This window comes from Polyodon spathula, chromosome 37 (genome assembly GCF_017654505.1).
Source record: "Polyodon spathula isolate WHYD16114869_AA chromosome 37, ASM1765450v1, whole genome shotgun sequence".
NCBI lineage: Eukaryota > Metazoa > Chordata > Actinopteri > Acipenseriformes > Polyodontidae > Polyodon > Polyodon spathula.
In genome coordinates, this window is record NC_054570.1 from 4,470,673 (window position 1) to 4,496,245 (window position 25,573).

Here is a 25,573-nt window from a genome sequence, read left to right on the forward strand (position 1 = left end):
AGGTGAACATGTGCTGATTTTTGAATAAAGGCATCTGCTAAATGTCTATTATAATAATAATAATAATAATAATATATAATAATAATAATAATAATAATAATAATAATAATAATAATAATAAATGTAGTGTGGATCCATTATACTTACAAATCCTGAAGAGGCTCCAATCCATCTTCAAATGCTGCTTCACAGACGCTGAATCTGTGCTCTCCAACCCAGAAAGTCGATAATTTTCGCCGTCACTTTCACTATTATCCATCTCCTCCAAAACTTCAAAAAGACTGAATCGACTTCTTTTGGGATGCTTTGGAACACTGCTCGCCATTTTGTTCGATTTTATAAAATATATATATATATATATATATATATATATATATATATATATATATATATATATATATATATATATAAATATATAATAACAACAGTAAGAAACCTTGATCCTATGTGCGTAACACTGTGCTCTCGCTTGCAAATATGTGTCTTGTTTACGTACGCACATCGGTTACTCTTCAATGGATTAGGTTACAAACAAAGTCAAGGTATGATTGAACAGCTTGTGACCTCCCCTACAATGTGATCACGCCGATTTTACCATCAACAGATACAGGTAAGGCCAGAGCAGCGAAATGCACAGCTAGCCGATCGGAGTTGTTTTTGAACTGAGAGGTAGTAGACACATTGCGAAGGGAATATCTCAGCGGTGAAATGGTGAATTCGAAAAATTCCTTTGCTGTTTGACGGTAGGAAAACAACAGTTTTTGATATTGAGTCAGTGTTTTTTGCTGTTTTGCTTTTGTAATAATATTACAGATGATTTTTGAAATATAATGTGTAATTGCACTACCATGTTCCCCCGCCCTCCCCAACTCCCTCTTAATCCTCCTCTCATTCCATTCTCTTCACTCCCTCTCTCCCTCCCACTCTCCCCTTCCCTTCATTCAGAAAAAAGGAGAAGTCTTTAAGCAGAAAGACAAGAAGAAGATTCGGGGGGGGAATTATCTCTCTATCCCAGGAACCATCATCTTGCCTCTTCCCCTCTCCCTAACTAACCTCTCACCCCCCTCCTTCCCTCTGCCAATCTCTTCCCTTCCTCTCTCATCACCCTTTCTCTCCTAAACCCCTCCCTCTCTCCCTCCTCCTTTCTCTCACTCCTCCTTCCCCTAACGCTCTTCCCTAACCCTCCACCTTTACCCTCCCTCATCCCTCGCCATGTACCCCCTCCTCTCTCCTTCCAATCTCTTATTCTCCCCCTCCCTCTTACCTCTCCACCTCTTTCTCCCCTTCCCCCATACCTCTTCTCTCCATCTCTGTCCCTCCCTCACTCCTCTTCCAACCTGTCTCCCCTCTTCTTATTCCTTATCCTTCATCCTCTCCCCCATTCCCTCCCCTCTCCCTATCCCCTAACCTTCTGCCTTCCTCCTACTTCCCCCCTCACCCTCTCCCCCATTTCAGGAATGCATCTTGTCGACCAGCAGCGTGAGATGTGGATTGAGCGAGTATCCAGCGTACCGCCAATTCTGGACTCCCTGCTCAGCCAGAATTTGCTCAGTAACGAGCAATATGACGAGATTTTAGCGGAAAAGACTCCGGCGGCACAAATGAGAATGGTATACAAGTTCAGCCGGGCGTGGGGGAATGCCGAGAAGGACATCTTTTTGGAAATCCTGAGAAAGAAACAGCCACATCTGAGTTTTCTTCACACTTCCGGTGAGAGGATGCTGACGTGGTTTTAGTGCTCTCTCTCTCTCTCTCGCTCTCTCTCTCTCATCCCATAAGGATGCTCTTAAGTCAGCTAGATCCTCATTTTACTCGAACCTTCTTATTGAGGGTGGCCGTAGCAATCCTAGGTTTCTCTCTTGTACCATCAATTGGATGATGAAGCCAGTTAGTAAAGCTGCTTTATCTACTTCCATAGACCATTGTAATACATTTATTGACAATATCAGTCATCTGTTGCCTTCCTTTACCACTGTTCATTGATTCTGTAGTAGGTCACAAGCACTGTTAAACAGGTATATGTTCCTGCAAGTGTATGTTAACTATAAGAAATTACAGCCCATTAGAAAGCATTGTTAGTACTTGTATATCTGAGTATTTTTAACTGCTCTTCTCTTTTTCAGATCACCTCAGTGAGGGTGAGGTGAAAAATAAAATTCAGACAGGTAGGTGGCTTCCCAAACTCCTAAACAACCCTGACAAGACCCATTGTGAGGATCCCAAAATGTAGTTTCTTAGTTAGCTGCGAGATTATTTGTTTCTTAATCTCTTCGGACACATTTTTGATTATTTAGTGTTTTATTTTTGTTTTTAAATATTGGGATGTTTTGAAAGAGTTACTCTATTCATTATTTATTTTTTGCATAAAACATAGGAAAAATAACATTAAGTGTATATTTCATTTTATTTTTAAATTCTGCATTGTGATTTACTAAATGTATTTACATTTCTTCAGATTATAAAGAAAATACTGTAAACAAATATGAAAAAACAAGAGACTACAACTCCCTTCAAGGAGAAAGGGTGGATTTAAGAGACCGGTACATAAGACTACAAATGATTAACAAACATCATGAGGAAAAGGAAAAGGAACTTCAACTGAAATCAAGAGGAGAGGAATACATAGAGCAGATGACGAAACATGCAGATGAAGCCACATGCATTGAAGTTCAAGATTTGTTTGCTCCACACAAGGAAGATGAAAGAGAACCAGCGACTGTTGTACTGCATGGACCAGCCGGCATTGGAAAGACATTTACAGTCAACAAAATTATGATGGACTGGGCTTCAAACAACCTCTTCTGTGACAGATTTGATTATGTTTTCCATTTGAACTGTCGAGATCTCAACACATGCACAAATGACGTTAGCTTGGTTGATTTGATTTTGAACAGTGCTGAAGAGTTGCAGCCGGCTATTGAAGAGATACTGGCCCACCCAGAAAAACTTCTGTTCATTATTGATGGTTTTGATGAACTGAAGTTCTCTTTGAATCAAGTAAATGTTGTTATAGCCGGAGACTGGAATACAAGACATTCAGTTGAAATCACATTATGTCGGTTGCTTAAGAAGAAAATTCTTTCCAAGTCTAAGCTGTTAATCACAACAAGAGCAACTGCTTTAGAGAATCTTGGCAGGGTTGTGGATGTTGAGCGCTGTGTAGAAATACTTGGTTTTTCAGAAGGAGAAATAAAGGAATATGTTTCCAAATTTTATAAAGATGAGCAGCAAGCTTCAGTCGTTTTTAACTACATTGCAGAAAACGAAGCAGTGTTTTCAATGTGCTTTGTTCCAGTTGTTTGTTGGATTGTCTGTTCAGTGATGAAAGATCACCTAAGTCATGATGAAAGCCTTGCAAAGAAATTGAAAACAACCACCCAGATTTTTGCTCATTTTGTAAATAAATTATTGAAACACCATGGCGCTAGTGAAGACTCACAAATTCTTCATCAAGTTGGTTTATTGGCATTTCGGGGAGTTTACAAAAAGCAAGTGCTATTTGAGAAACAGGATCTGGTGGAGTTGTCTTTAGATCCAGCTCAGTGTACTACTTTTTTCAGCAAAGTCATTTTCAAGCAGGAGCTGGATCTTAAGTCCATGTATCATTTCTTGCATTTAAGCATTCAAGAGTTATTTGCTGCCTTCTTTTGTGCTACAAGCAAAGATGACAAATTTGTAGAAAACATTTTGAATGAGTCAATGACTGCAGAGAGAGATCACCTTATACATGTCATTCGCTTTCTGTTTGGACTGTCGAACGTGAAAACTCTAAAAATAATTCAGGACAACTTCACTGAGCCTTCATCTGTCCTGAGAACACAGTTAGAAAAATGGATTCCGCAAGCTTTGTGTTTTTACAAGGATATTGAACTACTGAACTGCTTTTATGAGACCCAGGATGAGGAGTTTGTTAAATGTGCAATGAAAAACATCAACACAATTAACGTGAGTCAGTGCCATTTAAGTAAAAGTGCTTGCCTGGCAATTAGGTACTGTATTGAACAAAGCGATCAGGTGGATAGACTAGATGCATTTGGATGCCAGTTGGGGAAAGAAGAAGTGAAGATCCTTTTAGGAGTGCTTCCTAAATGCCAGTCTATAATGTAAGTATTGAAATATGCAGATACAGTATTATTACCTTTTGGAGGTGTGTCTTTAAAATGTTAAGTACAAGTGAATACAAAAATAGATTTGTTTGTTGCTCAAACTTTATTTACCCTCTATTTGTCACACTTTCTGCATAGCTGTAGCAAATCCAATACTTTTTGTGAACCTTTTCTTTCTTACCAACAAGGCCTTCAGCCTTGTTAAACATATTTCTAATGACCAGTATGTCACCTAAAATGTTTCTTTTGGGTTTTTTTTGTATGTTTTTGTTTGTTTTTTAATTCCTGTGTCTTTTGCTGAACACTACAGCTTAAGTACTGAGGCCCAGACAACAAACACAGCCCTGGAAATGTGTGAAATCCTGTCTGCACATTGCTTTTCACACTACTTCAACCTGTGGTTAGAAGACTCATCAGGAAGAATGATTTTTTTCTTTCAAATAAGCAAAAAAAACAGATTCTCCAGGTAGAAATGTATTTTGTCCTTTTATTATAAAATGTATGTGAACTTTAAAACAGGTTCTATGTACTTTACATCTTCATTGATAGCAAATAAACAGAAGTATCCAAAATTCTGTGGCTTCTATATCAATTTACTTATTTTTGACATTTTACATATGGACACTATTTATAGATTTTCAAAATATTTTTCGGTATTTCGATCCAGCTGCTTGCAAACCAGTATAAATTCAAACTCGGATTTAAGTAGATGTAGATTTCAGGTTATTCAGTACTACACGAGTGGCTGTTTCATTAATGGGACACAAAGTGCTTGATTTTGAAGCTGTGTGAAGTGCAAGTTTCTTTACTGTAGTGTGGAATGCCTCGACCTTGCTTGAGTTGGGATTTTGCTTTAGCTTTATTTCTCTGAACATTATACAAAAAGTTAAATAAGTGCAGCGGGGAAAGTTCATCAATCTGAAACATGCTCCTCCTCTTATAGTTTGTATGTCACTGGATCAGACTCTTTCAACATCTGCATCAAGATTATCCCAAAATTTAAATTCAACCTGATAGCCTTTCTGGACTTCAGACTTGGAGAAGAATCAACAAAGCACCTAATTGAAATGGTAAAGTGTTCAATGTACAAACTTGAATATCTAAGGTATGTGAAAGTTTTATTTTGTCTAATTAATCTCTCTCTCTCTCTCTCTCTCTCTCTCTCTCTCTCTCTCTCTCTATGTAGTGTGTGTGTGTGTGTGTATATATATATATATATATATATATACAATGTATATATATGGTATCTAATATATATATATAATAATATATATATATATATAATATATATATATATTATATATATCATATACATAACTATATAGTTATATATATCTATGCATATCTATATATATATCGTAAATGTACAGGGGTCAATTTTACGTATAAAACATACCTGTCCTTAAGGCAATATAAGAACAGTTTACAAACGAGAGGAGGCCATTCGGCCCATCTTGCTTGTTTGGTTGTTAGTAGCTTATTGATCCCAAAATCTCATCAAGCAGCTTCTTGAAGGATCCCAGGGTGTCAGCTTCAACAACATTACTGGGGAGTTGATTCCAGACCCTCACAATTCTCTGTGTAAAAAAGTGCCTCCTATTTTCTGTTCTGAATGCCCCTTTGTCTAAACTCCATTTGTGACCCCTGGTCCTTGTTTCTTTTTTCAGGCTGAAAAAGTCCCTTGGGTCGACACTGTCAATACCTTTTAGAATTTTGAATGCTTGAATTAGGTCGCCACGTAGTCTTCTTTGTTCAAGACTGAACAGATTCAATTCTTTTAGCCTGTCTGCATATGACATGCCTTTTAAGCCCGGAATAATTCTGGTCGCTCTTCTTTGCACTCTTTCTAGAGCAGCAATATCTTTTTTATAGCGAGGTGACCAGAACTGCACACAATATTCAAGATGAGGTCTTACTAGTGCATTGTACAGTTTTAACATTACTTCCCTTGATTTAAATTCAACACTTTTCACAATGTATCCGAGCATCTTGTTAGCCTTTTTTATAGCTTCCCCACATTGTCTAGATGAAGACATTTCTGAGTCAACAAAAACTCCTAGGTCTTTTTCATAGATTCCTTCTCCAATTTCAGTATCTCCCATATGATATTTATAATGTACATTTTTATTTCCTGCGTGCAGTACCTTACACTTTTCTCTATTAAATGTCATTTGCCATGTGTCTGCCCAGTTCTGAATCTTGTCTAGATCATTTTGAATGACCTTTGCTGCTGCAACAGTGTTTGCCACTCCTCCTACTTTTGTGTCGTCTGCAAATTTAACAAGTTTGCTTACTATACCAGAATCTAAATCATTAATGTAGATTAGGAATAGCAGAGGACCTAATACTGATCCCTGTGGTACACCGCTGGTTACCACACTCCATTCTGAGGTTTTTCCTCTAATCAGTACTTTCTGTTTTCTACATGTTAACCACTCCCTAATCCATGTACATGTGTTTCCTTGAATCCCAACTGCGTTCAGTTTGAGAATTAATCTTTTGTGCGGGACTTTGTCAAAAGCTTTCTGGAAATCTAAATAAACCATGTCATATGCTTTGCAATTATCCATTATGGATGTTGCATCCTCAAAAAAATCAAGCAAGTTAGTTAGGCACGATCTCCCTTTCCTAAAACCATGTTGACTGTCTCCCAGGACCCTGTTACCATATAGGTAATTTTCCATTTTGGATGTTATTATAGTTTCCATAAGTTTGCATATAATAGAAGTCAGGCTTACTGGTCTGTAGTTACCTGGTTCAGTTTTGTTTCCCTTTTTGTGGATCGGTATTACGTTTGCAATTTTCCAGTCTGTCGGTACCACCCCTGTGTCAAGAGACTGCTGCATGATCTTGGTTAGTGGTTTGTAAATTACTTCTTTCATTTCTTTGAGTACTACTGGGAGGATCTCATCCGGCCCAGGGGATTTGTTTATTTTAAGAGCTCCTAGTCCCTTTAACACTTCTGCCTCAGTTATGCTAAAGTTATTTAAAACTGGATAGGAACTGGATGACATGTGGGGCATGTTGTCAGTATCTTCCTTTGTAAAAACTTGTGAAAAGTAATCATTTAATATATTTGCTATTTTTTTTCCTTCATCTATGATTTTGCCATTTGTATCTCTTAAACATTTAATCTCCTCTTTGAATGTTTCCTTGCTGTTGTAATATTGGAAAAACATTTTGGAATTGGTTTTAGCTCCCTTAGCAATGTTCATTTCTATTTCTCTCTTGGCCTTTCTTACTTCCTTTTTGACTTGCGTTTGCAGTTCCGTGTACTCTTTCTGCGTACTTTCTTTTTGGTCCTTTTTTAATGCTCTGTAAAGTGCCTTTTTTCGCTGAATATTTTTTTTAATTGATCTATTAAACCATTTTGGCAATTTAGTTTTACATTTAGATTTGTCTACTTTAGGGATATAATTGTTCTGCGCCTCTAGTACTACATTTTTGAAGAACAGCCATCCTTCTTCTGTGGGTGTTTTCTCTATTTTACTCCAATCTACTTCTGTTAGTCTCTGTTTCATACCTTCATAGTTTGTGTTTTCATTACTTTTGGGGTTTTTACTCCAATGGTCTGACCAGTGGTTCTCTGACCTCTGTTTTAGTTATTCTCTCTTCGTTATTTGAAAAGACTAAATCAAGGCATGCCTCCCCTCTAGTGGGTGCCTTGACAAATTGTGTTAGGAAGCAGTCATTTGTCATTTCCACCATTTCTATTTCATCCTTCGCGCTACCCACCGGGTTTTCCCATTTTATTTGGGGGAAGTTGAAATTCCCCATTAGTATGGCTTCTCTTTTGCTGCACGCATTTCTAATGTCATTGTATAACAGATTATTGTGCTCACCGTCTGAATCTGGCGGTCTATAGCATGCTCCTATTATTATGCCCTTTGAATTTTTGTCCGTTATTCTGACCCATACTGATTCGGTTTTATTTTCTTTGTCCAGGTTTAACACCTGGGCTTCAAGACTGTTTCTTTTGTATAGTGCTACCCCTCCTCCTCTTCTGTCTTGTTTGTTATCAGAAAAACACACGCGGCTGTTTGCCTTTGAGCTGCTGCTGTGTTTCCCCAATGTCGTCTGTTTTCTGATTAAAGCAATTCAAGATGCAATTTCTCCTTACTGCTTTTAAACTGCTCTGTACTTTTCCATGCCTGTACTTCTCCCACTCGCTGTCTCTTCCACTCGCTGTCGCTGGGAAGACTGCCTAGTATAGACTTTATCTGGATGGCTTTAGGACCTGTTTTGCAGCAGAGTAGACTCGGAGGGAGAAGAGGTGCTCTCATGGCCAATGAGGCGTTGTGTGTTAAACTGATCTCCCGAGAGCCAATAGAAATCGTCCCTGCAAGAGTGGGAGGGAGTTTCGGGGGGGAAAAGTTTAAAAAAAAAAAAAAAAAAAAAAAAAAAAGAAGAGAAGGGAGTCTGAAAAAATAAAAATGGGAGGTAGAATAGAGCAGTATAGAGTAAGTGATTCAACAGAGTAAAAGTGAGGATTTCTTAAGTCAGGAAATTCCTATAAACTTTAGTAGACAGTACTTTAGTTTAAACCAGTTTCAGAAGAGTATTCTGTTACTTCTGCTTTTATTTCTTTTGAGTTCATGTACCAAGCTCGTGTTTTATTTTAAGCAGCGTAGGTTTGTCATTACGAGTTACTTTCTTTAGGCATTGGTATATACAGTATTGTTAAAACAGCATATTGTATTGCAAAATTTAAGTTTAAGCACCGTTAATACATGCTTGAAATGAAAGTAAAGAGACAGTGACTAGATCGTAAAATAAACGAAGCAATTGACAAGCGGCTGGGCAGTGTTTGGGAAGGACCACGTTTCCAGAGAGAGCGAGAGAGCGAGGTAGACTTCAGCGACAGAGGTTTGCCGTGATCCAGAGACCGCAAACAATCGAGAGCTGCAACTGGGAGAAGCCTTTAGGAATTGTGAGTTTTTCCACCAAGCGTTTCTTTTAAAATAGCAAGCGTAACTGTGTGTTCTCAGTAAAGCTTGTGAAGGGGCCATTTTGTTTTATTTTTAGGCCACAATGTACCCGTGCCACGATTCAGGCCTGCAGCAGTGTTTGTTTGTTCATCTGTCTACATGTGTGTTACACTAGCGTTTATTTTGACTTGAATATATCAGAAGAGTACCTTTGAGTTAAATAAAACTGAAGCATAGAGCTTTTAGTTACTGTTTAGTGACTTAAAATAAGTTACATTTTGGGGAAAGTATTTTGTTGTTGGCATTGTTTATATTGTATGTACAGTTTACTTACCTGCAGTTCATTATATGAGTTCAACTTGAAACCCCTTTATAAACATTAGTTTTATATAAATTCAGTACTGTGTGTGAGTGTGATTTTATTAGTTGTATATTGCTTTTGCTCGATTTGTATTTGTTATATGTTGAATGTAAATTCCTGTGGACACGTGCCAATAATAGGGGAACCACGTGACCATCAGGTGGAGGCATCGCTAAAGAAGAAAAGTAAGTGTGATAGTTTGTTTGGTAACAGTGTGCAAAAACAAAAGGACCATTGGTTCTGAGATAATAGATAAGAATCCAAGGCCCTTACTGTTAGGTGCAAGGCCTATTTGTGTAGGGGTAAGTGAGAGAAGTGTTACATCTTTTTTTGGAGGCATCGCTGGGATCTATCCCCTGTACACCGTTACCATAACACATACTGCACGTATTGTTAACAGTTGTCAAAATGTTTATGAATCGCCCTGACCAAGGCACGCTGTTTGCATGGTGCCGCGGAGAAAGTTTAAATGTGAACAATGCCATTCTGGTTACTGGAGTGCCAGAGGGCACTGAGGTTAGTCAGGTGGAGGAGGTGCGTGGGCAAATGTTTAATACAGTACTAGATAGTCTTGTTGTACTATGCGAGTGCCGCGAGACGATTGATGTAGGACGGGTCCCCACTGAAGTGCTCCCAGTGGAGGGCGCTGCCCCTTGGAGCATAACTGTGGCAGGTAGAGCTTCCACTGCTCCCATAGAAGTCGCAGAGGGGACTGTTACTGAGCCACTTATGTCTGAAAGTGTAAATTTGACTCAGCAGGATTCCCAGGCTGCCAACACTACTGAAGCCATACTTCAGGCTTTGGAGAAGGTGTTGCTGAAAAGGGCAAAACCAGATAATGGAAATATTATTACCGCAGATTGCGGGTATTTTTAGGAACTGTACCCACTCCGGCAGGAGAGGAAGACTTTGATGGCTGGAGGGATGAAGCACTGATGATGATTCGAGAATGTGACTGCACTGACCGTGAGAAGCGGAAGCGGATTGCAGAGAGTGTGAAGGGCCCTGCCTTGGACATTCTCCAAGCAGTGCAGGATGCTAATCCACTGCTGGCCCCTTGGACTATGTCAACGCCCTTGAAACCACATTTGGATGTCCTGATTCAGGGGAAGACCTGTTTTTCAAGTTTCGTGCCACTCAACAACAGCCAACTGAGAAGCTGTCTGAATTCCTGAGACGCTTGGAGCCCATGCTGAAGCTGACAGTAAGGAAGGGAGGTATTGAACCAGCACAGATCAACCGCGCTCGCCTTGACCAAATCATTCATGGTGCAGCTCGGTCAGAACTCATGCTCCTGCGCCTGAGGCTGCGGGAGCGTAAGAATGCCCCCCCCCCCCCCCCCCCCTCATTTCTGACACTGCTGAAGGAAATTTGTGAGGAAGAGAAGCAGGAAGCTACTCGGGAGACATTGAACACTCGCAGTAACCTTGCGTATACCTCTGCAAACCCCAATGCAAGTCACCCTGAAATGAAGCAACTGCAAGCCCAGATGAAGGAGCTACAGACCAACATGGCAACTAAGCTGAAGCAAAAGCAAGAACAACCTATTGCTCCTGCGAAGGATGGAGAGAAAACCCTTGCTAAGCGTCTGTCAACGGCTCCTGAAGCCAAGAGCGACACTGAAGAGCTTAAACAGGTCATTCTCCAGCTACAGAAGCAGGTTAGCTCGTTGGCTGTGAAACGTGAGGTCCCTGTAAGAAAGGAACCACATCAAAGGACTCCAGAGTCAGTTCGCAAGAGTTTTTTCCCTGAGAAGAAGTACTCCACAGACCGGGATACCTTCTTTTGTTATCGGTGTGGAGAGGACGGGCATATTGCTACGCATTGTGAGGCCCCAGAAGATCTTAACAGAGTGAACCAGAAGCTACTTTGATCAATGCGGAAGCGCAGGGGAGACAGTGGAGGCTCCCGAACACCACCTCCTGCAAATGCTGAAGCAAAGGTTGCTGTGAAGAAGGCGGACAATCACAATCACAGTTCACAGTTGGACAACCTGCCTGACCTGCCGAGAGGACTGATTGGGCCAACTTCAGTTGTTTCTGTAAAGATCGAAGGTCACCCCTGTCGAGCACTTCTAGACAGTGGCTCACAGGTGACTGACTATTGTGTTTCAGGGATGGTACCGGAAGTTTCTATCACAGTTGCCTCTCCATCCTGTTGCTGGCCTAGCCTTATGGGGGCTTAGTGAGAGCAGCTACCCCTATGAGGGCTATGTTGTAGCTGAAATAGAACTCCCCAAAGAAGTGGTTGGAATCAAAGAGCCCATTTCTGTGCTAGCATTGATTTGTCCTGAACCGCGAAATCACGACCAGATTCCAGTGATTATAGGAACGAATGCCAACCTTTTCCAGCGACTTGTGAGTATGTGTGCCGAAGTTGTGGGCCCTGACTTCGTGAAAATGTTGCACATTCACCCCTTGTGCTCACAAGCTTACCAACGACGAGAGAAGGTGGACCTCAAGCCTGAAGAACCCCTAGGACATGTGCACCTGGGACGGCAGGGCATTCTGACTGTCGAACCTAAAAGTGTCTCTGACATAGAGTGTGAGATTAGTGGTTCTGTCCCACAGAATTCCAACATTCTTGTGCTTGAAACAACCCCTGATTTGAGTGTACCTGGAGGACTGCTTGTGCCCAGCGTGGTTCTGCCAGCTGAAACGATAAGAGCAAACAAAGTTGTGATTCAGGTGTGTAATTAATTATTACGCCCTGTAGTACTACCTAGCTGGACTGTACTAGCTCACATATACAAAGTTGACAGTGTGACGGGAGTACAGAAGACAATGAGGTCTGCTAAAGCCTTGGACCTAAAGTTATTTGATTTCGGTAACTCGCCAGTTCCCTGTTATTGGAAGAAGAGGCTTTGTGATAAGCTGGCTAAGAGGCCTAATGTTTTCTCCACTGAAGAATGGGATGTTGGCCTTGCCAATGGAGTGGAACACCGCATTCGTCTGAGTGACCCCAGACCATTCAGAGAACGGTCACGGAGGATAGCTCCAGCTGACATTGAAGATTTGTGTCGCCATCTACAGCAGTTGCTAGCTGCTGGCATCATTACAGAGTCCCGTAGCCCTTACGCTTCTCCAATAGTGGTCGCCAGGAAAAAGAATGGGACGGTAAGGATGTGTATTGACTACCGCACTCTGAATCGCCGTACCATCCCAGATCAATACACTACCCCCAGAACTGATGTCCCCTGGACTGCTTGTCAGGTAGTAAGTGGTTCTCGTTCTTAGATCTACACAGTGGGTACTATCAGATTGGCATGGCTAGTGAAGACAAAGAGAAAACAGCTTTCATCTGTCCACTCGGATTTTATCAGTTCGAGCGCATGCCACAGGGAATCACTGGGGCGCCGGCAACTTTCCAGAGGCTTATGGAGAGTGTGGTGGGAGATATGAACCTGCTACAAGTGCTAGTGTACTTGGATGACCTCGTAGTCTTTGGGAGAACTCTGGAGGAGCATGAAGTGAGACTACTGAAGGTGTTGGATTGTTTGGAAGAGCATGGACTGAAGCTGTCGCTAGATAAGTGCCAGTTTTGCCAGCCTAAAGTCAAGTATGTAGGCCACATTGTGTCAGAGAAGGCATAGCCACAGACCCAGAAAAGGTCAGAGCAGTAGCTGAATGGGAGAAGCCCACTGATCTGAAGTCACTGAGATCATTTCTTGGTTTCTGTGGATACTACCGGAGATTCGTCAAGAACTATTCTGCGGTAGTGAGGCCCTTGACTGAGCTAACCAAGGGTTACCCCCCAGCACAGTACAAACGTAAAGCTGCTGCAAATAATACTGGAAAGCAGTATTTTAAAGTGTCTGAGCCTTTTGGAGAGTGCTGGGACCAGTCTTGTGATGAAGCCTTTCGCAGCATAATCAAATGTTTGACAGAAGCTCCTGTGTTGGCGTTTGCAGATAGTGAACGGCCGTACATCCTTCATACTGATGCCAGCCTGGATGGACTTGGAGCATCCGGAAGGCCTGCGTCCTGTAGCATTTGCCAGCCGGAAGTTGTCTGACGCCGAAAGGAGGTACCCAGCTCACCAACTTGAATTTTTGGCCCTCAAATGGGCAGTGGTAGACAAGTTCCACGAATACCTGTATGGTGCCAGGTTTGAAGTGAGGACGGACAATAATCCCCTCACGTATGTGTTAACCACGGCTAAGTTAAATGCCATGGGTCATAGGTGGTTAGCTACCCTAGCTACCTATAACTTTAGTTTACAGTATCGTCCCGGGAAGAACCATATAGATGCAGATGCTCTGTCCCGCCGAAAGCATACCAACCCGAGTAGAGAGGATTGGATTGAGATGTCCCCTGCTCAAGTGAAAACGCTGTGTGACAGCATTGGAGTAAAGGAATCTGCAATTACCAAGTCGGTACGCCTGATGGATACATTAGGTAGTCCGCCAGAGGGAATACCTCAGGCCTACAGTTTCCCAACCACGCTTGGAGTTGGGTCATTGCCTCAATTAAGTCAGAAAGATTTAAAAAGAGCCCAGTTAGCAGACCCTGTGATCAGACAAGTCCACCAAGTGATTAAAGAGAACCGTCCTACCCAGTCAGTGAGGTCCCCATTACCTGATGTAACTCTGCTATTGAGAGAACGAGTTAGATTGGTCATTAGGGAAGGATTACTGTATAGAACTGTGCAAAGACCCCCTAATGGAGAAGTAAGTCAACTAGTGCTCCCAGAAGAGTTCAAGTCCATGGTATTGACCTTGTTGCACGATGATCTAGGTCACTTAGGAGTAGAATGGACGGTGCAACTGATTAAAGACCGATTCTACTGGCCTCACCTAGCTGCTGATGTAGAACAGTACATCAAGACATGTGGTCGTTGTATTCAGAGTAAGACTTTGCCCAAAAAGGTAGCACTGTTGGGGCAACTAACAAGTTCTGGACCACTTGACCTGATATGCATCGATTTCTTGTCTCTGGAACCTGACTCGAAAGGGATAGGGAATGTGCTGGTCATCACAGATCATTACACCCGCTATGCTCAGGCTTTCCCTATGCGAGATCAAAAAGCTCTGACAGTAGCAAAGATTTTGTGGGAGAAATTCTTTGTGTACCATGGATTGCCCGCCTGGATCCATTCGGATCAAGGGCGTGACTTTGAGAGTCGGCTCATCAAGGAAATGTTGGGTTTGTTAGGGATCCGGAAGACACGAACCACCCCATATCATCTTGAAGGAGATCCGAAACCGGAGCGTTTCAATAGAACGTTGATGGACATGCCTGGGACCTTGGACTTATCCAAGAAAAACCGGTGGAGCCAGCACATCAGTCAACTGGTCCACGCATACAATTGTACAAGGAGCGATGCCACGGGGTATTCACCCTATTTCCTAATGTTTGGGAGAGAGGCACGTTTGCCAGTGGATCTATGTTTCGGCATCTCATCTGACAGTGACACTCAAGAAGAGTACCACCAATATGTATCGAGGCTGAAGACTGAACTAAAAGAGGCATACAGGCTTGCGATGCAGAATGCACAGCAGAGCCATGAACGGAACAATAATGGTACGATAGGTTAGTCCGTGAACAGCAATTGGAAGTGGAAGACCGGGTCCTACTAAGGAATTTATGGGTCCTGGGGAAGCATAAGCTGGCTGATAGATGGAAGCCTATTCCACATTTGATAGTTTCTCAGCTCCCAGACTTGCCTGTTTACAGAGTTAAACCTGAAAGAGACAGTGGTCCTTGGAAGACACTCCATCGGAACCACTTATTGCCCATTGGACATTTGGTGAGGATGCCTGGACCCTCAAAGGTGGCTCAGAAACCCACCGTGACTAAGAAAGAACGTAAAGGAGCCAGGGCCAGCCTTGATTGTGAGCCAGAAAGTTCACCAATGGAACCGGAAATTCCAAAAAAAGTTGCATCTTGCTCATCTGATTCAGAAGACGAAGAGATGCTAAGATACTGGAATGACCCTCCAGTGTGGCCGGGGCCTACACGAAGAGAGCACCCCAGATGACCATCATCACAACCGACAGTTGATGCACAGGAGGCTGATGAAGACTGTCTTGAAGAACCTGAAGATGACGAAAACCAGGATCCAGTAATGGGAATGCTCGAGACGGAGGAGGTTCATGAGGTCGACGGACCTGAGGATGAAGTGGTAAAATCTGATGAGGAACGGGAAGGTAAACTATGTCTCCGAAGAACCATTAAGCCGGTAGTTCGGTTAACTTATGATGAACCAGGAGTTCCTACGGAGGAATCGCTATTGATTGTGCATCGTGGTACAGGTTTGAATGATTAGACGTATCCTGTGTCGCGTGACACCTCCCCAAAATCTCCCACTATAAAGAGAGAATGTGAGTATTGTGTGAATGTGGTTGTACTTAAGTTAGTCTGTTGGGGACAGCCAGACGTTTTAAGTGGGGGAGGATGTAGCCCAGTGGTAAAATGCTACTAACGTATATACAGGAATTCTGTATAGACTATATCTGGATGGCTTTAGGACCTGTTTTGCAGCAGAGTAGACTCAGAGGGAGAAGAGGTGTTCTCATGGCCAATGAGGCGTCGTGTGTTAAACTGATCTCCCGAGAGCCAATAGAAATCGTCCCTGCAAGAGTGGGAGGGAGTCTCAGGGGGGAAAAGTTTAAAAAAAAAAAAAAAAAAAAAAAAGAGGAGAAGGGAGTCTGAAAAAATAAAAATGGGAGGTAGAATAGAGCAGTATAGAGTAAGTGATTCAACAAAGTAAAAGGGAGGATTTCTTAAGTCAGGAAATTCCTATAAACTTTAGTAGACAGTACTTTTCTTTCGAGTTCACGTACCAAGCTCGTGTTTTATTTTAAGCAGCGTAGGTTTGTCATTACGAGTTACTTTCTTTAGGCATTGGTATATACAGTATTGTTAAAACAGCATATTGTATTGCAAAATTTAAGTTCAAGCACCGTTAATACGTGCTTGAAATGAAAGTAAAGAGACAGTGACTAGATCGTAAAATAAACGAAGCAATTGACAAGCGGCTGGACAGTGTTTGGGAAGGACCACGTTTCCAGATAGATAGAGAGAGAGAGAGCGAGGTAGACTTCAGCGACAGAGGTTTGCCGTGATCCAGAGACCGCAAACAATCGAGAGCTGCAACTGGGAGAAGCCTTTAGGAATTGTGAGTTTTTCCACCAAGCGTTTCTTTTAAAATAGCAAGCGTAACTGTGTGTTCTCAGTAAAGCTTGTGAAGGGGCCATTTTGTTATTTTTAGGCCACAACGTACCCGAGCCCCGATTCAGGCCTGGAGCAGTGTTTGTTTGTTCGTCTGTCTACATGTGTGTTACACGTGGGGCTGGAGTGCACTCCGCTAGCGTTTATTTTGACTTGAATATATCAGAAGAGTACCTTTGAGTTAAATACAACTGAAGCATAGAGCTTTTAGTTACTGTTTAGTGACTTAAAATAAGTTACATTTTGGGGAAAGTATTTTGTTGTTGGCATTGTTTATATTGTATGTACAGTTTACTTACCTGCAGTTCATTATATGAGTTCAACTTGAATCCCCTTTATAAACATTAGTTTTATATAAATTCAGTACTGTGTGTGAGTGTGATTTTATTAGTTGTATATTGCTCATGCTCGATTTGTATTTGTTATATGTTGAGTATAAATTCCTGTGGACACGTGCCAATAATAGGGGAACCACGTGACCATCAGGTGGAGGCATCGCTAAAGAAGAAGTGATAGTTTGTCTGGTAACAGTGTGCAAAAACAAAAGGACCATTGGTTCTGAGAATATAGATAAGAATCCAGGGCCCTTACTGTTAGGTGCAAGGCCTATTTATGTAGGGGTAAGTGAGAGGAGTCTTATATATAATTTTAATTAGGACTTGACAGGAATGTGAACTTCATATAATTGTATCTACATGTGTATATTAATATTGCACTGTGGCAACACAAACACGGTCACCAGTCCTGGATGCGTGCAGTAATGCTTGTGGTGGGGTGATACATTTATATATTTGTGAGAAAGGTGCAGTGATGTCCGGTTTCGTGCTGGCCCCTGGAACCGTGTTAACTGTCTGGTAACGTACAAGACAAGTCGAGACAATTGCACACAAACAAAAACACAACAATCACGATTTCAAGTAACTATACTTGCAATATACTGTCCTTCTGGTTCTATTCACTACAGACCAATGCGAAGGAACAGATTACGATACTCTGTCCCGCTTATATGCTGTCACTTATGACCCCTTGGTATAGGATTGCAGCTGCCTTTACATTCTGCTGCCAGTAAGGTCAGCCTATCCCTAAGAACTCTGTCGTCACTGCTTAGCGCCCTTACAGGTAGGGAGGGAGATATACAACCAAGATTCATTGTATTTCTGTCACATGCATATATATCGTTTTTTGTTATTGGCACTAAATTATTGTGTACTGTATTTAAGTAAGATTAAATGTGGGAATCGCAAATCCGCACCACATGGGCTGTCTGAAAAAGGTGGCTATATTGTATAGTAGCAATGTATTTATGTGCAAATAGAAAGCATCAAGAAAAATCCAATAAGTATTGGTACTGTAAGGTTTTAACTTTTAGTAGATGCAGTGGTAAAATCAATGTAAAGATTCAAGGGTAGATGTACTAACATGTTGCATCTGTCGCAATAGTTGCAAATGGGTCAAAGTCAAGGGTGAAATGTACTAAACAAGTGCCAATGCTGTTGGCAACTTTTTAGGGAATGCTTTGCCACAGCAGTTTTTCTTTGCGCTTCGTCCTCAGATAAATATATAGTTATGGGCGTTCCTGCAGAAATTCACAAAACATCGGGTGGAGATGCAAATGAGGGCGTGCAAATATAATGAGATGTACTAAGCTGACAGCAATTGCAACAGTTGCATCAATTTAAGAACTGTTCAATCAATTTAAGCATGTTTTAAACAGTTGCAATAAGCAAACCTTTAAAAGGCATTATGAATCAGGCCCTGTTTTGCTCTCGACAGTCCCATTTTTAAGACCACTCCCAGATGTCCTGACTTTTTGGCAAAATTGGGCATTTTCTCTTGCCAACTGATGACTTGCATTCTATTCTAAAACTTTAAAAGTTTGACACTGCATACCTATATTTTGATCTAAGATCTGACTTGCATCATTTTCTATATCTATTTAAAAATTTTATATATATATATTTTTTTTTTTTTTTTATAAATCATAATATCATTGCATTTACAATGAAGTAAAAAAAAAAAAAATCTCCCCACTATTGCTCATCTGACGCTTTGGTGATTTGTGCCAATGTGTGGGTATGTGCCAACAGAAAGTAAAAGTTCAGTTTAATTTCTCTAACTCAACAATTTGTATTGGTCAACCTGTTTCACAATTATTCATTAATAACCAAGCGTATGCAATAAGTGTATGCTTGTAAAAATATTTATACTTTACAGGGATTCAAAAATGACCAGAGTAGGTATGATTTCCGACTACGCTGAAGTTGGTTACTTGTTCCCGAAATTACAGGGGGGGTGTCATTCTTTTAAAGTTTTGACCCACTTAGAAGCTTTGTTACCTAGAGATCTTGGTATCATTCGAGATAATCGCCTCTTCTTTAAAAACATAGAAAGATTTTAAGGAGTAAGCTAAAATGTGGGGAGAGAGGGACCCAAAAAATGTGGCTTACTTGCCCCATTTACACCCCCTTATCCCCTTTGCTCACTAAATGTCTGGGTATCCCCAGAAAGTGAATTGCCTCCTCTATCCAAATACGTCTTGTTTTTTAATAAGCAAACCGTAATTGGGGACAAGGTTGCCCCAAAACTCATCCATCGAAAGGCATTGTGTTATGCCTAATGGCATCATCTTTATTGCTCCATTTGCTCCCCTTTGGACGGGGGACCACCGCCTGCCCGAAAAGAGTTCCAGGAGGTCGATCGCGATCCTCGCCGATTGCCAGGAGGAGAGTAGATTAGATTTATTATTATTATTATTACTTATTGTTATTATTACCCAGGGTGACTTTACACAAAAAATACATATATAGAATTACAGTGTTGATAATTACATCAGGGTTAGATATGAGTGCAGGTGAAATACCTACAGGGTGAAGTGCAGGATTAAATAGAGTAAAACAGGGACATATAAGTGGGGACATTGCAGATGCACAAATTGTCGAATCCTCGCCGATGCCAGGTTAGATATCATCATACGAGCGTTGTACACTACCAGATTTATCATTAGCTTTTCCTCTATCTTACAACTTCCCGTCCCCGCCCAACCCATTGCCTCTCAGGCGACTGTGTAAACTCCCACTCGTTCCTGTTCTGACAGGTTACACTATAGTCTAAGTTCTGTCCTTACCCGTCGGTGTGCTGTTAGTATTGCATTGATAGGGGGGGGGGGGTTGAAAGGAGGGCTCCCAAAACTGCACTGGAGGTCCAGAAAGTGCCTCCAGGAGGTATCCTTAGCGTTGACAGGACAGGTATGAGATACACATCAGGGTTAGATATGAGTGCAGGTGAAATACAAAATACTACAGATTGGGTTAAGTGCAGGATTAAATACAGTAAAATAGGGAGCAGATAAAGTGCAAGTCAGAGTGCTATATTGTCCAGAAGGGAAGAGTTGAGTTTTACAGGTGTTGTCTGAAGAGGTGTGTCTTGAGGAGGCGCTGAAAGGTGGTCAGAGGAGGGAGAGAGCATGGTATATTCCAGAGGAAAGGAGAACAGAAAATTCTTTTAGGGGGTCTGCATAAGACATGCCTTTTAAGTTTGGGGGGTAGGGCACTCTTTCTAGAGCAGCAATATCTTTTTTATAGCGAGGTGACCAGAACTGCACACAATATTCAAGATGAGGTCTTACTAGTGCATTGTACAGTTTTAACATTACTTCCCTTGATTTAAATTCAACACTTTTCACAATGTATCCGAGCATCTTGTTAGCCTTTTTTATAGCTTCCCCACATTGTCTAGATGAAGGAAGTGGATATCCACAGAACATAAACTCCTAGCGTCCACACTGTCATTTTTCATAGATTCCTTTCTTCATTTTCAAGACTGAATCTCCCATATGATATTTATAATGTACTTTTTTATTTTCTAGATTGCCTGCGTGCAGTACCAGAACTGCACACTTTTTACTCTATTAAAAACAACTCAAACTCCACTAGTTCAGAGAGGTCATCCTTATCGTCTGTCTGTCCATCTCTATGTTCTCCCCTACCACTCCAGTCTCCCCCTCCACTTCTTACTGCTTTGGAGGACCAGGACTGACAGACGAGGGGGGCCCAGGGAGCGGGTGTAGAGAGAGAACAGGAGAGGACCCAAGACTGATTTTTGGGAGACTCCTGTTGAGAGAGGGTGAGGTGTGGAGGTTGAGTCATGCCAGGTTACCTGGTATGTGCGGTTGGAGAGGTAGGAGGAGAACCAGGCCAGAGCAGTGCCGGAGATTCCCAGGTCAGCGAGAGAGGATAGGAGAATAGAGTGATTGACAGTGTCAAAGACAGCAGAGATTGAGGAGAATTAGGACAGAGGAGAGAGAGAGAGAGGCAGCACGGGCAAAGTTTAGCGAGTTGGTGACAGACAGGAGAGCAGTTTCATTGGAGTGAGCAGAGTGGAAACCAGATTGGAAGGGGTCGAGCAGAGATCTGGTGGTGTATTGCCTGCTCGAGAGTTTGAGAGGAAGGGTAAGAGGGAGACAGGACAGTAGTGTACAAGGGAGATGTGGTTGAGGATAGGTCTTTTAAAGAAGGGGTTGATAGAGACTTGTTTGAGGGCAGAGGGAAAGAGGCCAGAGAGGAGAGAGGTGTTAAGAAGGGAGGAGATGAAGCGGAGTGGCACAGGAGCAGCAGCTTGAAAGAGGTGAGTGGGGAGGGGGTCCAGGGCACACGTAGTGGGTTTGAGGTGAGGTGAGTTAGGGGAGACAGAGGGTATTGGTGTTGGGTGGTGTTGACATGGGAGGGAGAGGTGTTAGTTTGCGGATATCAGAGATTTTAGAGTAGAAGAAAGAGGCACTTTCATCAGAGGAGATAGGAGGGGGGTAGGGTTGACGAGGGAGGAAAAAGTAGAGAATAATTTCCGGGGGTTGTTAGTGGAGGATAATAGATTGGAAATAGGAGCGTTTGGCAGATGAGAGAGTAGAGGAGAAAGAGGAGAGGAGGGAGCGGTAGAGGTCTAGGGCAGCAGGGAGTTTGGTTCTCTTCCATTTCTTTTCAGCAGAGCGCAGTTTGGTTCTTGCTGAGTGGAGCACAGGGGAGAGGCAGGGTTGGGGTGGGCAGGTTGGGAGGTGAGGGAGGAGAAGAGGGTGGAGGTCGTAGAGTCTACAGAGAGTTGGGAAAAGGAGTTGATAGGAGGCAGAGAGCACAGGTTACAGCAGGAGGTGACAGTGGGGGTATGTGGAGTAGTTTGAGAGGGAAGAGACAGAGAAAAAAAGAGGGTGGAGGGGCAGCAGGCCCTGGAGAAGGTGAGGTCCAGTTATCTGCCAGCTTTGTGGGTAGGAGGGGATGGAGAGAGTGAAGTTGAAGAAGAGGGAGGAATCTGGCAGAGTGAGTGGGGTTGGAGAGATGGATATTGAAATCACCTAACAGGACAGTTGGGGTAGACAGAGAGGGGAGGGAGGAGAGGAGATAGTTGAGGTAATCGAAAAAGTGAGTGAGGTCCAGGGAGACAGTACAACACAATTAGCAGGAGTTGACAAGGAGAGGTTAGTTGGACAGCAATTCAAGTGTGTTTACAGAGAGTGAGGAGAGGTCAGAGGGGACAGAAAAGTGTAAGGAGGGAGAAACGAGAAGGCCAGTCCCACCTCCCTGTCCAGTGAGACGCAGAGTATGGGACAGGACATGGAGCGAGGACAGGGCAGCTGGAGTTTAAGTGTTATCAGGAGAGAGCCAGGTTTCAGTGAGAGCAAGGAAATCGATAGAGGTCGGAGGCAAAGGCAGAGATGAAATAAGCATTGTTAGCAGAACAGTGACAGTTCCAGAGGACACCAGAGAGAGTGCGGGAGGGAAGAGAGTGGGAGTGGGGGAGAGGCAGAGGGATGAGGTTAGTGAGAGGACAGAATAGCGGGGATGTGAGAGACAGTCATAGCAGGACAGGTGAAACAGACAGGTACAGTAGTATTGGGAGCAGGAGCGGTGGGGGAAGAGTACAGACTTGTCCAGTAGTTGGCATCTTCCAGAGCGCTGCTAGTTTCAGATTTTCTCCAACAGCCTCTCCTCACAGGTCTCTCCTTGCTGGACTCCTACAGCTAGACTCCCAGCTCTTTGGTAGAGAGGCTCTTTGGCTGCTGCTTCGTGCTGGCGCACAAATAGGCTAGATGTCTATTATACCAACTATCTGCCTCTGACTGGTTATCTGTAGACTGACCACTAGTAGATTCACTCAACTTAACTAAGCTCCACCCTTACTTTGCAAGGGAATTGGTTAACAGCTGCTAAAATGCGCTAAAGACAATACTTAAGCAATACAATAATTTCAGTGCACTTCAATAGGATCACACAACTACAAAAAGCTATGTGGAAACCAGTCAAATTGCAAATCATCCTCTATTCAATGTAACCACATTCGCCTGGTACTAATCAAAAACAGTAGATCAGCAGATTAAAACACCACCTTTGTAATGTTAAGAGTTGGAATGAGGCATCTACTAGCTTTTGGGAGTGATTTAGAAAAGGTCCTCACTCTGACTGCCACAGCTCGGACTGCCCTTGGACGTGTGGCCCTTTGACGGCTGGAGCTTAGAAAGGCTGGCGTTCTAAGACACTTGTTTGCCAATTTATACTGTCCTGCAGGTCTAGAGCTAGTCCAGTTTACACGTTATTTAATCAACCACAGCTCTGAACACTTTAGAAACTTAATTCCTTCAACCAGTAATGTAGTTACATCAGCAACAAGCATTCAGTTGTAAATCGCTACTTTCTTCCTTCTAACTGCAAACAGCAAAACACAAAGAAAGCAGTTTGGTCACTAGAACAGCTGATTAGCCAAGAACAAAGTTAATTTGAACATATTTGAACTGATTCACGCACTAAACTGACTTGTGTATGTGTTTTGTGTTTAATGTGGGGAAACAATAACGGGACTATTTTTTTTACTTACCAGCATTATTATTTACTGTTTGTTTTGCCGTCAGGCACTGGATTTAAGGAATAAAAATGAACAAACGTTTTTCACCAGGATTGCAATTGTCTGTCTTCTGTGATCAGCTGCACACTATCAACCACTTTGTCACCAACTTCAGCGTGGTCGATATCTGGACTGTCAGTCGGCTATAGCAAGTATTTTATTTGACTAAAACAAAATAAAAGAAAATATAAAATAAATTAGCAATCCAGACTTTTATGACAATGGAGCTTTGCTGGCTATTTGCGTCATTTGGATAATTCTTCAGGTTGCTGGATCAACTATAGTACAGTAAACTAAGGTTTGATAAAATGTTGTTTTTCTGCAGACAAAAGGTCTGTAACTTATTAAACAAGCAGTGTGTAACACATTGTAGTAACTATGCCTTCCCCACAGTGATAGTAAAGCAGTTTAATTAAAACCAGAGATGATTAAACCACGCTAACCACGGCTTTAAACTAAGGCAGGAAGGGATCGAAAAATTAAACGCGGAAAAGTAGAAAGCCTAAAATGTTATCGTCAGTAACCTTGAGAAAATGAAATAATTTGAGTGTTTTTTGCAACACCAAATCTTTCTGAAATGCAATGCATTGCATGTGACTGAATTTCGTGCTGTACAATTTGTTAACGCAACTGCAAATGGTAGTTGGATTTGGAATATATATTCAGTTAGAAAATAATAATAAAAAAAAAAAAAACATTTATTATCATAAGATGTTTTTAGATTATGGAGATGGCTGACTGTTAAGTAAGTAACTGCTTTAAATATTCAAATAATGTGTTTTGTGATGGTATCTCAAACACCTATTTTTAAAACAAGACAAACGTATATTTTTTACACTGGCATTTGAATTGTGCAATTATGTAGTTGCTTTGCTGTACAATGCCTTGACTATGTGTGTGTGTGTTACTGTGTTGCATAAAAGGTGTTTTAAAAATGATTAATGTTATTTATTATTAAAACATTTATTTGTGTTAAGAACAGTGGCAACCCTTTAAAGGCATGGATACATTCATTATTTTGTGTTCCCATAGGCTAAAGTAAAAAGTGTGCTAGGTATTCGTTCGATTTTACTACTGTACTGTATAGGCCTACTGTACAGATTTATATTTTTTCATAATGAAATGGGTAGCTTACCCAAAACACATTTTAGTGTTATTTCAGCGCAATAATATATACATTTAAAATACGATGAGCACTATAAATGTGTCTGTGTGCGATTTTATTGTATTTTTTAACTCTGTCAGACAAACATGTTTGTTTGTTTTAGGGAGGGTCTCTTATAGGATTGATTTATTTATTTATTTTCTTGTAGATAGAAACACATTTTTTGTCTGGGGATGAAGGTGGGGTTCCCACTACAGAATGTGGTAGGACGAACCACCGTGCACAAATGGTCATTTCATTATGTTACAATACCTGTTTATTCCATCTATTGATTGCATGTCCTGTCAGGCCAATAGACTGTGCAGCAGGTTTGTACTGGACACAGAAGATCACAGAAGGCCCAATCTAATATTTAGGGGGGTGGGGAAAATGGAAACAAGCAGCGGCTGGGGGACTGTCTATTGCTACTTGGAAAGAGCTTTGTGTGACTGTGTAAGAGCATAAGAACATAAGAAAGTTTACAAACGAGAGGAGGCCATTCGGCCCATCTTGCTCGTTTGGTTGTTAGTAGCTTATTGATCCCAAAATCTCATCAAGCAGCTTCTTGAAGGATCCCAGGGTGTCAGCTTCAACAACATTACTGGGGGGAGTTGATTCCAGACCCTCACAATTCTCTGTGTAAAAAAGTGTCTCCTATTTTCTGTTCTGAATGCCTTCAAGCATACTTCAAACAACTTATATTATAAAAAAATATTACTAAAAAAAAAAATGTTGGATTCACATGTTGCATAAAAAATACTAAAATGATGTTTGTATTTGACAGAGAAGATATAATGATGACATCAGACCAGGAAGGCAATCACAACAGTGCTGGGGTACGAATACACTGTTGCACTGGTTTATTGTATATAAAAAAGTATGAACGGAAAACAAAACACTGAACAAAACAAATCAATCATTCACTTGAATCCCAGCACGGTCTGCACGTGAACTAATTGTTCACTCCCTGTGCCCCT

General features: G+C 41.7%; 1 protein-coding gene across 7 annotated transcripts in view; it reads left to right on the forward strand.

Annotated features, from left to right (window-relative positions):
• The window catches only part of LOC121304288 (NACHT, LRR and PYD domains-containing protein 3-like), a 50,491-nt gene that overhangs the window by 6,539 nt on the left and 18,379 nt on the right, over positions 1 to 25,573 (forward strand). For 5 of the 7 annotated variants that reach the window (XM_041235331.1, XM_041235330.1, XM_041235332.1 and 2 more), the window contains exons 3-7: positions 1,456 to 1,710; positions 2,124 to 2,165; positions 2,456 to 4,103; positions 4,417 to 4,572; positions 5,050 to 5,211. The exons of 1 other annotated variant lie outside the window; for it this stretch is intronic. In XM_041235331.1, the coding sequence (XP_041091265.1) occupies positions 1,458 to 1,710; positions 2,124 to 2,165; positions 2,456 to 4,103; positions 4,417 to 4,572; positions 5,050 to 5,211 (2,261 nt within the window). In that variant the 5' untranslated portion in view covers positions 1,456 to 1,457. Of the gene's footprint in view, positions 1 to 1,455; positions 1,711 to 2,123; positions 2,166 to 2,455; positions 4,104 to 4,416; positions 4,573 to 5,049; positions 5,212 to 25,216; positions 25,433 to 25,573 lie in introns of those variants that run through there. One more of the 7 variants, XM_041235336.1, reaches the window with a different exon arrangement.